The sequence below is a fragment of the Bombyx mori genome, chromosome 10, assembly GCF_030269925.1.
Source record: "Bombyx mori chromosome 10, ASM3026992v2".
NCBI lineage: Eukaryota > Metazoa > Arthropoda > Insecta > Lepidoptera > Bombycidae > Bombyx > Bombyx mori.
Window position 1 is genome coordinate 5979173 of NC_085116.1, and position 16605 is coordinate 5995777.

The 16605-nt window shown below is 41.1% G+C and overlaps 1 protein-coding gene across 1 annotated transcript in view; it reads right to left on the bottom strand.

Annotated features, from left to right (window-relative positions):
• LOC101740298 (patched domain-containing protein 3) overlaps nucleotides 1-16605 on the bottom strand; it is a 54764-nt gene that overhangs the window by 2364 nt on the left and 35795 nt on the right. Inside the window, exons 2-10 of the mRNA XM_038013153.2 lie at nucleotides 6468-6747; nucleotides 5026-5243; nucleotides 3216-3394; nucleotides 2322-2665; nucleotides 2037-2237; nucleotides 1255-1392; nucleotides 660-973; nucleotides 373-585; nucleotides 81-290 (exon numbers count right to left, since the gene is read on the bottom strand). Coding sequence (XP_037869081.1) covers nucleotides 81-290; nucleotides 373-585; nucleotides 660-973; nucleotides 1255-1392; nucleotides 2037-2237; nucleotides 2322-2665; nucleotides 3216-3394; nucleotides 5026-5243; nucleotides 6468-6747 — 2097 coding nt within the window. The remainder of the gene's footprint in view (nucleotides 1-80; nucleotides 291-372; nucleotides 586-659; nucleotides 974-1254; nucleotides 1393-2036; nucleotides 2238-2321; nucleotides 2666-3215; nucleotides 3395-5025; nucleotides 5244-6467; nucleotides 6748-16605) is intronic.

The window sequence follows — 16605 nt, forward strand, 5'->3', positions numbered from 1 at the left end:
AAAACAAGAAATAGTATATTAGTAGGTACTAAATTACATACAATTTATAACATTATAGTATAATTAAGACTAGTCTTTACCTGGTCGAAAAATACGAAATACGGATGGAACACTGAAGCATTCAACGGTGATTCAGCAACTATAGTTCTTAACGCTTTGACCATTTCCTTTTCATGGTTTGTACCACTTATATTGATAGCTTGTATCAGAAACCTGGAAGCAACGATTTGGTCTCCGGCGTCGTTAAATTTGACATCCAATGAGAAAGGATTAGCGGGAAACAGCCACAACTGTAAAGATACAATGTCTTTTAAAGAAATGGACAGAAAATGGAAATAATAAAAAAATTGTTAAGCCACTGATTATATATACCTCTTTGAGATTCTGTATGAAGTCAACTTCGTTATCGATAGTCACATTCAAATAGTCGTTATTAGCAGATACGTAATCCAAAAACGTTTTAAGCCACGACTCCGTGTACAGTGAATTCGATATGTACGATGTGCTTTCCAAACGTTTTGTCAGTTTTTCAACTTCAGCCTGTACTAAAGTATCTGAATAATTGTATTGACCGCTAATTACCACCTGTAGGGGGAGAAAGAAAATTTGAGTACCGTCTAACTGATAAATAGAGGTTATTATGTATCTCGTAAAAATACCTGTATCCTGTATGGAAATTCTCTGTAATAAAGATCCTCCCTATCGAAGAACTCGACAGAGTATGAATCCACTTTAGACAGCTTTCTTCTTTCCAAACCTTCCTTCAGATTGGTAACACCGTAACCGGCTCCAGCCAAGTACAGTAGGAATATAACTATTACGAAAGCTTTAACTCCGTTATGGTTCAACAAATCGGCCATGGTTGTACGGAAGAAGGCCATGATACAATGTTCCTTATTGTCAATTGGATTATCGGGATCGGCTGGATCAATGCCCCCGCTGCAGAAAGCCCTGTATAACCACGATTTTTCTTCTGCAACAGTTTAATGTACATCTATTAGAACGAATTCGATTTATAGTAGATTGAAGTTTTAATTAGTTACTAATCTAACAAAATGCCTTATTCTTGAATTTTTTCGAACACTTTACATTGTTGTTTAGAAGTTTATAATCTGCCAATTTATTGTCAGGAACGACTCAGTCGTTTTGGAATTTTAAACCAAATAAAAAACCAAAAGCATCAAATAATGCAATTTTTGGGAACCCATAAACAAAATCATTAATCTATTAAATTTTCAAGAATAAAACTTGTACCTTTACGTGCTCTCGATTCAGGCAAAACTTTGAGCATAGTAATTGTGTGTCTGTTTTGTTTTTCACGATATCCCGAAACTGCGACGCAACCGGCAAAGAATGTTAGATGCCAAACAAAAGTGAAACACACCGCCAGACCTGAAATTTAAGTTCATTTAAAAGTAATAGGAAATTTCGCTTAGTCTGTATATAGCCAATGACAACTGGAACAGATAAGTATCATATGTTCCCTTCTGTTTGCTAGGCTTTTTTCCTATCTATGCTGATAGTCTTGAGAGGCTATTTCAGCTTCTCCTTGACGTGTAGGTGAGCTCACGGGACTCAAACCGTGAGTGTTGCTAACACTGGCCCTAGCAAGAGAGCAGTGCTTCGCAGAATCTACCACCGGATAGGAAACGCGACCCACTGAGGAGATCCGGCGAGAAACTCTGCGGGCTGTGTCTATGGGTTAATTCAGTCGTCGAGCCCTTCGTCGCAAGCGACGGGTTCGACGAGGTGACTGGTGCTTGTGGTACCTAAAAGCAGCGTTAATGGATCGGGAGGATCCGTAATGTCGTGTTTAGGGGGATGTCGACTGTTTACCATTCGGCCCACAGGATCGGGTATGACCTTGTCAGGCAATATTCTTTTTTTGTTTAGAAAATATTGACGAGTATCAGTGCGATAAAAGAAATTGAAAATTTTGAGTGTCGCTGATAATGGTAGTATTTCGATCAGTGGACGAACACTAGTTACTTTAAATAGTAAACTGAAATGTACATATGTAAACAAAAATAAAATACCTGAGTACATGCAGAATATTTGTACAGATGGAAACGGGGAAAAGATTCCAATGAAAAATGACAACATGTCCGTTACCGACGTTATCGTAATGGAAACAGCGGCTTCTGATAACATAGATGCCATGCGTTCCGGAACCGGTAGTTTTGGGGAAGCCCTTCTCCACGCAGCCAACATCACAAAAGTATCATCAATGCCGATACCTGATCAGATCAAAAGAGAGTTATACAATAATAACGCTTAAACCAAAGCATACTAATGAAACTCATAGGAATGGCTTGACTTACCAATCATTAGGAAGGGTGCCGCTAAATTTATTCCAATGAAAGAGATGCCTAAGTATATCGCGCAGCCAAATGCTGCGGCCGTGGCCATAACGGCTGATATGTTACCCAGTAATCCTAACCAAGGCTTCGAACGCACCCAATCACCCATCAAACAAGTGACGACTGAAAATACACCCATCAAAATGAAAGTAGAACTAAAGAACGGTATCACGGTTCTTGTGTTCTTTTCGAGTTCATGGTCAAGAGTTCGTGAAGCGAATCGAGCCACCGATATGTGCTTGAATCGGCCAGTATCTTCGGCGATACCCACCGCGTCCAAAAACGCGTCTTCCCACGCCGCACCCCTAAAAAATTCAACAGATATTACTACTTGTCGAAGTTCTGACACAAGTTATCGTGAAACTTTGTTGAGAATTAAATCATGCCCAACCTTTCTATTCGTATTCTTGACAATGTTACGCAGTGTTTAGTATTCGTAACGATTTCTTAAACAGTGTCAAGATCGATGTCTGTTATCTAAGTAAGCTATATTGCGGTGTTTGCACAAAGCGAAGACCTATTGTCATTTAAAATAGATAATAAAAAGCTAAACGAAACACAGTGCAATCCTATACTAAAGCGTTTGTTTCCATTGAAAACAAAATTTCATTGTCAAGAATCGAATCATTGTTTTGAACATCCCAATAGAGTTATACGAGCGTACAGAATCCGTGATTTGTCATAAGATTCTTAACAATTAGCGATGAACTCGCGGCTCGCCCGGTATAATCGTTTAGATGACCCATATTGAGACACGAGGTCAAATAAGCCACAACAAACATGAAGAGAAAATTTTAGTTAGTTGTCATTTGAAAACAACAAAAAAATCCTGCTAATGCTAATATTTATTATTACCTTTGTTCCTGTATTTTAGTATCCGTTCTAACAAACCACACCAATTGCACGGCTGGCACTGACACTATAACATCATCAACCACTTGACTTCCTCCAAAGTATACTGGAAATGCATGTGCTTCCCACGTCACGGGATTGAACATTATTGGGAAAGTCAGATTTAACTCGCCGCGCTCCACCTTTTAAAAGAAAAATACCTATCACGTTTTCTACTAAAATAAGAACGACCTATTGTGAAAAATTATGTGCTTAAAATAAACAAATACGTAATATGTAAATAATATAGCCATCGGCTACTGTATCGGGAACACCCTATATAGCGTACCTTCACACTGTATCATGTCTTAAATGCTTAATGAAAATAGTAACGATAATTTAAGATAGTAGCATTTAAAAGAAACAAAATTAAGTAATTAAAGTCCCTCCATAATTTGAGTCTTCATAGTCCTATGTAAACGTACATAGGATGTGTTGAAATTAAATCGTAGAATGAAGCGAATCCTTGCGTTGGCAGCGTTATCGCAAGTAACCATAAATCTGCTATGTGTGTTTAGAATTTTAATGAATAAGAACACGTGTTTTTTTTCGATTTAATTAAGTATTGACGTTCTAACGCCTTCTAAATAATGCAATGCTTCGAGAAAACACTCGTCACTTGTCGATACTTGATACAAAGTTATACGAATTTGGGAACCTACGTATTTTTTAATGATGAAGTTGTGGCAGTTCAAATATCAATGATTCGATATATTTCTCATTATAGAAGATTAGGAGAAATATATGTCACCGTGCAATATTGAGCGCGCGGTACGTGTTTATTGAATCTACTTCGTAATAATAACTATCCATTGTTAATGTCAATAATAGGATCTTCGTATTAATCGCTATGACTCAATGAATGACAGTTCTTCGCCTTGAATCACACAATACCATAGAATTCGATATGCGAATGTTAAACAGTTGTCAGAAAACCCGCACTGTTCCTATTTAAGTGGAAATTTCCTGTTAATGACAGTGCCGCTTGGCCTCCTTTAACTCTGATACAAGTTTTTAAATAAATGCCTCTCGGCCTTAAAGATTCAAAAGTGTTCTCTGAAGAGAAAGTGAAAAGAAAAGGAAAGTATTGAGATATGTGGATGACACACTTCCACTATGTAGTTCCTTTTAAATCCCTTTGTTCAGAGTGGATTTTTCAAAGTCAAACAAATGACATGAAAAAATACATGCATTGGTTAGTCACTGTAACATTTCAGCTGATTGAAGAGTCCTCTATTATCCGATTAAACGTAGAGTATATTATCATAGTTTCCACTTTCAAGGGCCCTTAGTTAGAATTTTTCAATTCGAACACCTAATATATTTTATCTTCATGGTTAGATATTGACTGAATCGAAATTTGAATTTGTGGTGTCTTAGTCAGTTTTAATAACCACCAGACCAACGAGGTAATAACTCGAGGTGTGGAAGTGCTTAGCCCTTAAAAACAAAACGAGAATGCCGCTGTTTATCTTGAAACACAAGGACGGAATTTCAATAATAATTCTTAAATAATCCGTCGAGCCTCTTTGAATTTATGAATAAAGAATTTATTGAATACATTTGTGACTTCCATTTTATATTTCAAGGCGTGTGTCGGCCTTCAGCTTGTGGTGTACGTACATATATGGGTTCTGTTAACCGGTTGACACCAGTTGAGCCGCGGACTCGTCTGGCCGTCTGCACTAATAAAAAGAGTGGTATCATAATCGGTTAATTGAACTAGCAATACCCTATTACCGTCGCATAATTTCGCAGGAAGAATGATCATTACCTCGCCTATTATTTTGTCTAAGTTCAGTATGTCGTTGACGAAGCATTGCCCCTCCCATCTGGCGCACTCTTCACGATACGTGAAAGTCTCTCCAGTCGGTAACGTGACTGTTACGTTTTGCACCAGATCATCCAATTCCCTTAATTCTTTCCATATTTCGGTTCGCAGTAAGTTAGTATTGTTGTCTTTGGCCACTATAATTACTCGACCAAATCTTCCTGGAAATAAAAAAAAAACTTTATATGTATTTATTTAAATTCCTTACCTAATTACAATTGAGGTTTTTTTTATATACCTATAGGTGGGCGACTATTGAGCTTGCCAGATTTTAAGTCGTTACTGTAGCCCACATAGATCACAACAAGAACGTACACCAAGGTAACCTGACCTCTTGAAACTTTGACCTCATATTGCAAGTAACATGAGGTAAAAGTTTCAAATGTTTTTATAGCGGCTGTCGTCCAACGAAACCCCTCAAATATATGTACAATAGGGCAAGGGCGGATCCAGCTTTGGCGCCAGGAGGGGGTCACATAGTCAAATTTAGATGCGTTAGTTCCCAAACGTTTGCCATTATACAAAGTTATTATATTATATTAAATTAATTAAATATTGAAGGTATGTAGTTACATAAAATCTGTATGGTGACAAAATATATAAATAAAATCATTATATTCAATTAGTGGTCCACCTAAGACCTGGACCCAGCTCAGGGGGTGGTCATGACCCCCATGACCCTCCCCCTGGATCCGCCATTGCAATAGGGTTTAATTCAAAAGATAACAGGTAACATCAATTACACTGGCTCTGATATGAATCGACTTCAAGATGTTTGCTGAACGCAAAATTTCCTTCAAGTAAATCCTCAGTGATAGGCAGCGTTTTGACTGTACCCTGCGGCTTACAATCACGGTAACCATTCACCAGAAATGAGCCTTGTGCTTGTCAATCTTTGAAGGAAATAAAATAAAACCCGATAGAGCAATGACTATAGGTTGTTTATGTTATTACTACGCAGGTGTTTTTGCTCTTTCAAACGAGAAGGCGATACAAACTTATGTGTTAAAAAATTTATGCACGTTTGTTGGACACAAAGAGCGTAGCACCGGTTATTGTAACGAACATGGGGGAACGCATGTCTCTAAGAGTGGAGATCTGTACGCTGATAACGATGATGCTTGACTGGATGTATTGGCTTATAGCCAATTACCCGATTGACTTGAATCTTCGGTTAGCAGTTGACACTGTTGACAGGGCATACAGGAAAGCATTTGAGAATGGAACCTTCAAAGTTTGATAGGTACCGCGCAAGCAGTCTCCATTAAAGTTGTTTTACATAAAATAATCGCTAGTACCATTGGAATGTAGCCAGGATTTGATGGCAATGAATAAAGTTAATTACTTTGTTAGAGCCCAGAACATAATTGATAAATAAGAATTACCTGCTCGTGTAATTCTGCCAACGTTAAATCTGTGCGAGTAGTTAACTTTGAAGTGCTCTTCAACTACCCTCCTTTCCAACTTTCCTTGTCCGCTAACAGGCGAAAACAAATATTCCGGGTCCATCTCATAATGAATCCTTTGATATCCGGTTACCATGAGCAAGGTTAGTAGTACCGGTATTATTATGAAGTAGCCGGGCTGTCTGCCGACGGCCAGGCCCAGTTTGTAGAAAGACCTGTTCAGGACATCATCAACGATTGTCAGTTTGCAACAACCCATCTGAAACAAGAAGAAAAGAAACGCATAAGTATATATTTAAAGATTCGGACAAGTGCGTCATAGCTTTGTCTGAAATTTAATATTCATTCGTGCTAAGGACAATGACTACAAATTAATAACAGGTTGCACCCTCGAGTAATTGGACATATTAACAACACAGGTTTCTAAGTTTCGTAATGGTCTCGTTAAAGCCAACGGCTTATTGATGTAATTCTTTATCAACAAGGCAAGGTATGACTTAGGTACCTCTTTCTCTTTTACTCGTCATTTGCTCAAGACTGATATATCGATTTTTTTACTTTGCCGTACGGGGTAATTTACCCACTGAGTTTTTTATCGGATCTTCTCAGTGGGTCGCCATTCCGATACGAGGGTAGATTCTGCGAAGCACTGCTCTTGCTAGGGCCAGTATTAGCAAACTCTCAGGTTGTGACCCGTGAACTCACCTACCATTCAAAGCGTAGCTGGAATAGCCCTTCAGGCTACCAGCAATAGGTAAGGAAAAAGAAAGCTGTACATTTGAATTATGTATTTCTTTTGTAAAGCGTCTATAAAATATTATAAAATGCCTTCGTCCACGCAATACAAACCGTAGTCCACGCGAGTGAAGCTGTGGGTGGAAAGGCTTTTATCCAATTAAATAAAACTATACATTTTTATAAAACGTAATTGTGGGTCACCCCATAACATCATGACACGCGAATATCTTCCTAATTTCTTCAGTATAAAAAACGTACTGAATTTCGAAAGAAGTGTCCGTCCGCATGAATACCAACTATCGTTATTTACGTAAGGCTAAATACCGGAGTAGATTCTTCAAGCAAGCAATTACATGATCATTGTTCATGGTACTCAAACACGGGGTATTTTATCGCGTACAACTTACGAAATATGTTTGCTAAGAAAATTGTTTTCTACGCAAGAGACAATCGAAATGGCAGAGGTGCCTACTTAAATCAAATTATAAACATTGTTCTCAGAATTTGAGACATTGAACAATTACACAACCAAATAATAAATTTTGATTTAAATACTGATTATTGAATAAATATCGAAACACTGGTGATGTAAATAATTATGAGCCATTGTAAAAAAGTATTAAATTAATAGTGATTGTGTAAATTATAATAGTGATTCTTATTGGTTGTTTCTTCTAGTGGTTATTGATCTTCACTGTTATATAATAAGGTCTAGATTAGATTCCCTGTTGAAATCGGTTAAAGATTGCGTAGACGGGTGAACTATCTCACAGCCAACCTGGGGTTAAGTAGTTATTAGAGCCTATTAACATCACAGTTCGCATACCCACCTTCAGACATGAGTTAGCTGTTATATAATCAATATAGAATTCGACAATTCTATATTGATTTCAAAACAGCTATCTCACCTTTCAAACCGGAACGCTAAGTTTGTTGGTCCGCGGTAGTAATAGGCAGCGGCAATTCGTAAGCCAACAGTTTTTCCAATACAATAGAGATTTCGACATCCTGTATTGGACACGATCACTGACAACCACACCCTTATATATAAGGGTATAAAGCATTCGCTGAATTGTACTGACCCGGATTCTCTGATTGTAGCGTTAAATGTAGGTAAACAAATTTCACATAATATTTGCACAATATATTCCCCACTAACACAGATATATCTGACACGAATTTGTTCAACCTGGTGTTAGTTAGTCATCATTATTTTAATGTCTTCTATGTAGTAAGTCTCAGTTACTAAATTATCGTCTTAGCACAGATGTATGCGGTCTGGTGTCATGTTATTAAATAGAGCTTTGAATTTGCGGTCTTATTCACAGTGAATTATCGCAGCTTTTTTCAATATAAATTAAAGAGACCCTATGAAAAACTAAAATCTATAGATATAAATAAAATTGGAGTATCTGTTTGTAATATTGAAAAAACCGCTTTTTACTACATGCATACCTACATACACCAAAATAACATTTTTTACAACTTTTGTCTGTCAGTCTGTCTCTTTTTTCCGGCTAATCTCTGGAACGGCTGGACCGATTTTGACGAGACTTTAACTGATAGGTAGCTGATGATATAAGGGTTAACTTAGGTTACTTTTTTTACGCCGGGTCGGCGGTGTATCGCGTTCCGACCCGGCAGGCTGGTTCTGGCCCAGCGGGGTATCCCGGAACACCAGCGGCACCGCCCGGGCGGCCTGGTAGGGCCGCCGTACCGCGGAGACCGACGTCGTTGGTCGTCGACTATCGCCTCGACGACCCGTCGGTCGGGCGTCCTCGGGGTGGCGCCGCGTGTCTGGTTGTAGTGTTGACCGCGGGAACCCCCCTACTCTGAACGGGTTCTGACCCCGGACGGAGATCGGACGTTGGGTGTAAGAGTGCAGGGGAGTCGTTTAGTGGGTGGGCCCTAAAATCCTTGGGCCCGCGATCTGCTCTCAACACCTGCAGATCGTTGAGTCTCACATACCCCGCGCGCCCCCTAGGCGCGGGGACCTCGTAGGAGGTTCGGCCCCCAGCCCGAAAAAAAAAAAAAAAAAAAAGGTTACTTTTTTTAGACTAGCTTCGTCCCGCGGCGTCATCCGCGGTACGACAATAATCGCAGGTAACATCGCGGGACTCAGCTATCAATAATAAAATTTTATGTTTCCGAAGCGAAGCGAAATTAATATATGTAATACTAGCGTGTAATATTTAGATCTAGTCATAAGCGTATGACTATTTTATTTTACAAATGTAAACTCTGACTTTATTTTTTACATTGTTTTTTTTTTTTTTTTTTTTTTTTTTTTTTTTATGATTGAAAGTTTACTGGTGGCCCGAAGGCCTTTCCAGTTTCACCAGGACAGGTGGGCGAGCAAAGGCTCAGCCAAGAGGGGTGGGATTTGCTAACAACTGCCCGAGCGCCTCCGAAGGAGACCTAACAACTCAAGAGCAATTGTTTCGCGAATGAATCTACTACCGGATCGGAATCGCGACCCGCTGAGAAGATCCGGCGAGAAACTCAGCGGGCTGATGCATGGGTTAGGTTGCACGTCGACCTCTTTGTCGAGTTCGACGAGTACGGTTACCGGGGTCCCTAAGCCTGCCCCTAGTATTAGAGCTGAAGGCATCTAATGCAAAGGTTATTGGATCTGATGGATCCGTAAGGACGTGTCTAGGGCGTCGACGGTGACTGGCTCCTGCATGATCAGGATTCGGGGAGTAGTCAGCGGCGGCAACGATAAGGCGATTATCATGACGCATAGCCTTATCGAAGTATCGTTCCGACGCTGACTTCATGTATTTCCGAATTGATTCGAGGCCCAGGTCGTCGTGTAGGTCAACGTTCCTCACGAACCACGGAGCCCCGACAGCTAACCTGCAAAAGCGGGATTGTAGGGATTGGAGGGTGTCTATGTGTGTGCGGGCCGCGTGAGCGAACACCACACTCGCGTAAGTCATGACGGGGTTTTTACATTGTACGAGGTCTGGCGTTGTATGAGGTCCCACGTTGTATGAGATCTCGCGTTGTATGATGTCTCGCGTTGTATGCGGTCTCGCGTCGTATGAGGTCTCGCGTCGTATGAGGTCTCGCGTTGTATGAGGTGGCGCGTTGTAGTAGGCCTCGCGTTGTATGAGGTCTCGCGTTGTATGAGGTCTTGCGTTGTATGAGGTCTCGCGTTGCATGAAGTCTCGCGTTGTATGAGGTCCCGCGTTGTAGTAGGTCTCGCGTTGTATGAGGTCCCACGTTGTAGTAGGACTCGCGTTGTATGAGGATCCGCGGGACTCAGCTATCAATAATAAAATTTAATGCTTCCGAAGCGAAGCGAGGGCGGGTCGCTAGTAAATAAATAATTATAGTGTTTCTTAACGGGATTATAAAGCTCCGATAAATACTTATGAATAAAATAATTAATTTGTAATAATAATAATCATAATAAATAATAAATATTTACTAACAATCACACCACGTTAACTGGTCCCGTGATAAGTTCGTAAAGAACTTGTGTTACAGGTACTATATAACGGAAATAAATGTAAGATTTTTATTATACACATACATATATTTAATATACATCCATAACCCTAGAAAAGACATTTATATTTATCATACAAATACCTTCCCTTGGCGGGATTCGAACCCGCGACCCCCTTGTGTAGTGACCATGTCACTTACCACTACACCAGACGGCCGTAATGTCTGTCCGTAATTATTTTTAGTAATAAAAAATCCCGTTAAATTTGAAAATAAATTTGAACAACATCGGTCGAGTCAGATGAGGAGATATATCCACTCTGAGAAACGCCATTCCGATACGGAATCCTCGAATCACCCGGAATCACCGAATCCTCCCCTGCCTTGGAGATGCCTTTAGCTCTGTCTCCATTCAGTACTTGGGCAACACGATTTTTTTGAGAGAATAGAAATTTTATGTCGATCCGACAATGACGTTACACCTACCGCCCCCAAAAATGGTGGCCAATAGACAAACCAAAGTAGCGAACTAGTACCCATTAAACAGGGAAACTTATAATACGGCATTATTTATACCATACAAACACATCATATAAGGTTTTTTTTTTTTTTTTATTGCTTAGATGGGTGAACGAGCTCACAGCCCACCTGGTGTTAAGTGGTTACTGGAGCCCATAGACATCCACAACGTAAATGCGCCACCCACCTTGAGATATAAGTTCTAAGGTCTCAAGTATAGTACAACGGCTGCCCCACCCCTCAAACCGAAACGCATTACTGCTTCACGGCAGAAATAGGCAGGGTGGTGGTACCCACCCGTGTGGACTCACAAGAGGTCCTACCACCAGTGATTACGCAAATTATAGTTTTGCGGGTTTGATTTTTATTACACGATGTTATTCCTTCACCGTGGAAGTCAATCGTGAACATTTGTTGAGTACGTATTTCATTAGAAAAATTGGTACCCGCCTGCGGGATTCGAACACCGGTGCATCGCTACACACGAATGCACCGGACATCTTATCCTTTAGGCCACGACGACACCTGGCCCCAAGTTAAGATTCCCTGTGTTATGGGTACCACTGATTGACATACATACTTTTAAATACATTAAATACGTCACAGGCGTTTAAATGTATACATATATAGATAATAAATACCTAAACAAATAGAAAACAAATCTGATCATCACCCGAATGTTTTGCCCCATGTGGGAGTCGAACCCACGACCCTCCGCGCAATAGTCAGGGACTCTAATTACTGCACCACTGAGTCAGCCATTATGGTACCAAACATATAAAATATTATTATATCAAATTGTTAGTTGCTTCATACACTGATTAGTTGTGGCTCTGTCGCGGTTTTGTTCATTATTATAGTTAATTCCACGGAATAGGTTAATTCTACAGGTGGTGTGAAATCACTGTTATATTAGTTAATATTAAACATCCCTATATGGTAGTGTTGGTACTACAACATTATTAGGAACTAAATGTGGCTCGCGGCTTAGCATGCGATATATTTATAATTCAGAAAGAACGAACACGTTGCTTTACCTTAGATCAGTGATTATCAAACTTATTTCTTTTACCGCCCCCTTTGAAAATCAATTATTTTTCAGCGCCCCCCATTTTTTATACACCCCTAAAACTTTAAAACCACAATTTCATTAATTTAATTAATAAATGTTGTATCAATTTTAGTAAATGTAGTACCACGTGGTACATATATATTTGTAGATGCTATTATTGTTTCTTCATATTATTATATGTCCGTACATTGCTACAGAGCCTGTATTTACAAATTTGCAAAGTAAAAATGAATTCTTCTCATCAATATGTTTGTTTAAATTCAGAATTACCAAAATAAATTGCTAGTTCACTCTATTACTATGCTAATTTATTAGAACGAAACTATTTTTGTTGATTATCTTTCTCATTAATATAAGATTCTCATCATAAGATAATTAAAAATTTATATTTCGACTAGTAAATAATACTACTAACAATAATAACTTATTAAACTACGTATAAGCTAAACCTGGAAGTCGTAGAGGATTTCATTTATCTGGGCTCCGTCATAGCTAGTAATGGATCCTCCGAAAAGGACCTCAGAAGGCGAATCAGTATGGCAAAGAGAGCTATGACCCTGTTTGGGTGGCGTTTTTCTCTACGGCGCAGAGACTTGGACCCTCAAGAAAGCCGACCGCCAACGCTCGACGCGTTTGAGATGTGGTGCTGGAGGAAAATGCTTGGGATTCGTTGGACAGAACACAGAACCAACGAATCCATTCTTACCGAGCTCAAGATTCCAATGCACCTCCGCACTACATGCGCGCGGAGGAGTTTCGAGATCTTTGGACATATCGCCAGAAAGAGAGGTGACAATCTGGAAAAGCTGCTGGTAACAGGCAAGGTATGCGGGAGAAGGCACAGAGGCAGAAATCCAATGCGCTGGTCGGACCAAATACGCTCCACTCTCAATACCTCAGTCCACGTTGCTATCCACACAGCCGAGGACAGGCAGGAATGGCGCAAGATGATGCAGGAGAAAGTTATTAGAGGAGGCCACGACCCTCAGCACTGAGGATTATCGACGCAAGAAGGAAGGAAACTACGAAAAATAAATTAATATCATTTCGTATTATAGATAAATATGGGTAATTTTTCATAGAATTTTAGTTTATAATTTAGAACTGGTTCAAATAAAAACCGCCGCCTAAGTCAGCGTTTTTATTATTTGTAATAATTAATATCTATACTAATATTATAAAGAGGAAAGATTTGTTTGTTTGTATTCAATGGGCTCCGAAACTACTAAACCGATTTGAAAAATTCTTTCACTATTTGGAAGCTTCACTATTCCCGAGTGACATAGGCTATATTCTTTTTTGAAAAAAATTAGGTATTCTTACTAAAACTCCAAGAACCCAAGGTGTAAAAAAAATTTACCTAAAATATTATTTACGTCGCGTGCCCTACGAAAACTATTGATGACAGAATAAAATAATGTACTACGACTTTATAAAAAACATTAGTATTTACAAAAAGTGTCGCGACAGCATATGTCTAACTATTATAGTTATGCCGCAATAAGTGTTCTTTTATTTAAAAAATGTTCCTGGTAAGACACGGAGTGCCCCCCTACCTTCGCCAACTGGTGGCTTCCTACTTGGAGGACAGATCGGTCACGTGTACTGAGCACGGTGGGATTGTGCACAGGTTCCCGGTCGTGCGCAGTGTTCCACAGGGGTTGGTGCTCGGCCCTCTTTTGTGGAATATCGGGTATGACTGGGTACTGAGAGGTGCCCTCCTCCCGGGCCTAAGCGTAATCTGTTACGCAGACGACACGTTGGTCATGTCCCGGGGGGGAGTTTTGCTGAGTTTGCTCGTCTTGCTACCGCTGGGGTGGCGCATGTCATCGGCAAAATCAGGAGATTAGGCCTCGACGTGACACTCAGTAAAACTGAGGCCATGTGGTTCCACAGGCCACGGAGGGTGCCACCTGTCGATGCCCATATCGTTGTTGGAGGCGTCCGTATCGGGTCGGGGTGCAGTTGAAGTACCTCGGCCTCATTCTGGACAGTCGTTGGACCTTCCGTGTTCACTTTCAGAACCTGGTCCCTCGTTTATTTATTATTTATTTATTTATTTATGTACACACAGAAAACAAGACACAGTACAGAGTAATAGGAAAATTATGTACAAAGGCACTGCTTATTTCTTTGAGAAATCTCTTCCAGCAGACCTGCGAGAGGATAATGAGAATAATAATAAAAAGTGATAAGTGTGTGTAGAACACATAACTAAAATAACAAATACAACATGAGAATTATAGCACATACACATAGCAAATATTATAAGTAACACAGTAACACTCGTATATGCGAAGAGTATAGAACCATGATCATTCGGTTGATGATAGATAAAATTGTTTGACCTTGTATTTAAAAACGGAAACAGACTTGCAAACTCGGATGTCAGCCGGCAACGAATTCCACAGTCTGACCGCGTGCACAGTAAAGGAGTGAGAATAGAAATTGGTTTTGTGGGAAGGGAATAACAAAACAGAACGTTGGTTGGACCTGCAGGGAGCATCAGGAGAACGAATGAAAGAGAATCGCTCACGTAAATATAAGGGAGAAGTGGGCTTATGTAGGATATTGAATAGGAGACATAATATTCGAGTATTCCTACGAAGGCGTATAGGGAGCCATTTAAGTTCTTTGCGAAAATGAGAAACATGATCGAATTTTCTGAGATTGTATATAAAACGGATACATAGATTTTGCATCCTCTCAAGCTTGTTTGAGAGCTCCTCAGTGGCATCCAAGTAGCAAGCATCGGCGTAATCAATTATAGGTAGAATGAGAGCTTGGACGAGAGATATTTTTGTATGCTGAGGTAAGAAGCCCTGCAGACATCTCAACGAGTGCAAGGCAAAGTGCACCTTCCTACTAATCTCAGCAACGTGAGAATTCCACGAAAGATGTCGATCTACAATAAGACCCAGGTTTTTAACTGAATCGGTTAGAGTTATTTGAGTCCCATCCAAATAAATTGGGGGGAGTATAGGATCGCTGAGTCTACTGCGCAATTGTTTACCCCCTATAATGATAGCCTGTGATTTTCCCGGATTAATGTGCAGACCGTAGGCTTTTGCCCATTCACTGATAGACTTCAGATCACTGTTCATCGCAGCAATAGCCGATTCAACTTCAGGCTCCGAGAAGTGGCGATATAGCTGGAGATCGTCTGCGTAGAGGTGGAATTTAGAAGATATAAGCCTAGTGACAGAGTTTATAAACACAGAAAACAGAAGAGGAGAAAGAACACCACCTTGGGGAACGCCCGCACTGACGTTCTGCCAATCCGAGAAAGTCTCGTCAAGACGGACACATTGCGAGCGCCCCCGAAGGTAACTATCAAACCAGTTAATAGCAGACGAGGAGATATTGTTTGATTTGAGTATTTCGAGCAGAACATCGAAGTCAACAGAGTTAAAAGCGCTGCTGAAATCTAACAACACTAATAAAGTTAGTTGTTTGTTTTCCATGGCCCAGCGAATGTCATCGGTCACTTTTAGAAGAGCTGTAACCGTGCTGTGGCCCTTGCGAAAACCAGATTGGAAGGAGCTAAGAAGATTGTGGGAGAGGAGAAAAGACGACAGCTGACGGTGGACAATGTGCTCGTTTGTTGGGGGTGGCCGGCGTGTTAAGCTGGCTTCTTCCCAACATCGGGGGGCCTGACAAGGTGACGCGCCTTATACGAGGCGCCCGCGTAGGGCCAGTCACTGGCCGTGGGGGTAGCGAAGTTGCTGCAACGGCCGCAACGCACCATCGCGGTCAGGATCATCCGTGGTTATCGCACCATCTCTTTCGAGGCGGCATGTGTACTGGGACGCCGCCTTGAGTCCTGGAGGCGGAGGCGCCCGCCGCTGACTATCAGTGGCGGGGTAACCTTCGTGCCCGGGGCGTGGCGGGTCCCAGCCCCGGTGTGGTCAGAGCGCGGAGGGCCCAATCTCAGCGGTCCGTGCTGGAGTCATGGTCCAGGCGGCTGGTCGATCCTTCGGCTGGTCGTAGGACCGTCGAGGCGATTCGCCCGATTCTTGTGAATTGGGTGAATCGTGACAGAGGACGCCTCACTTTCCGGCTCACGCAGGTACTCACTGGGCATGGTTGCACCGGATCGGAGCCGAGCCGACGGTAGAGTGCCACCATCGTGGTTGCGACTTGGACACGGCAGAGCATACGCTCGTCGCCTGCCCCGCATGGGAGGGGCGGCGGCGTGTACTCGTCGCAAAAATAGGAAACGACTTGTCGTTGCCGAGTGTTCTGGCATCGATGCTCGGTGACGACGAGTCGTGAAAGGCGATGCTCGAGAATGCGATGTTTATGGACCTAGTGCAGTGTCTGTGAGAGTAG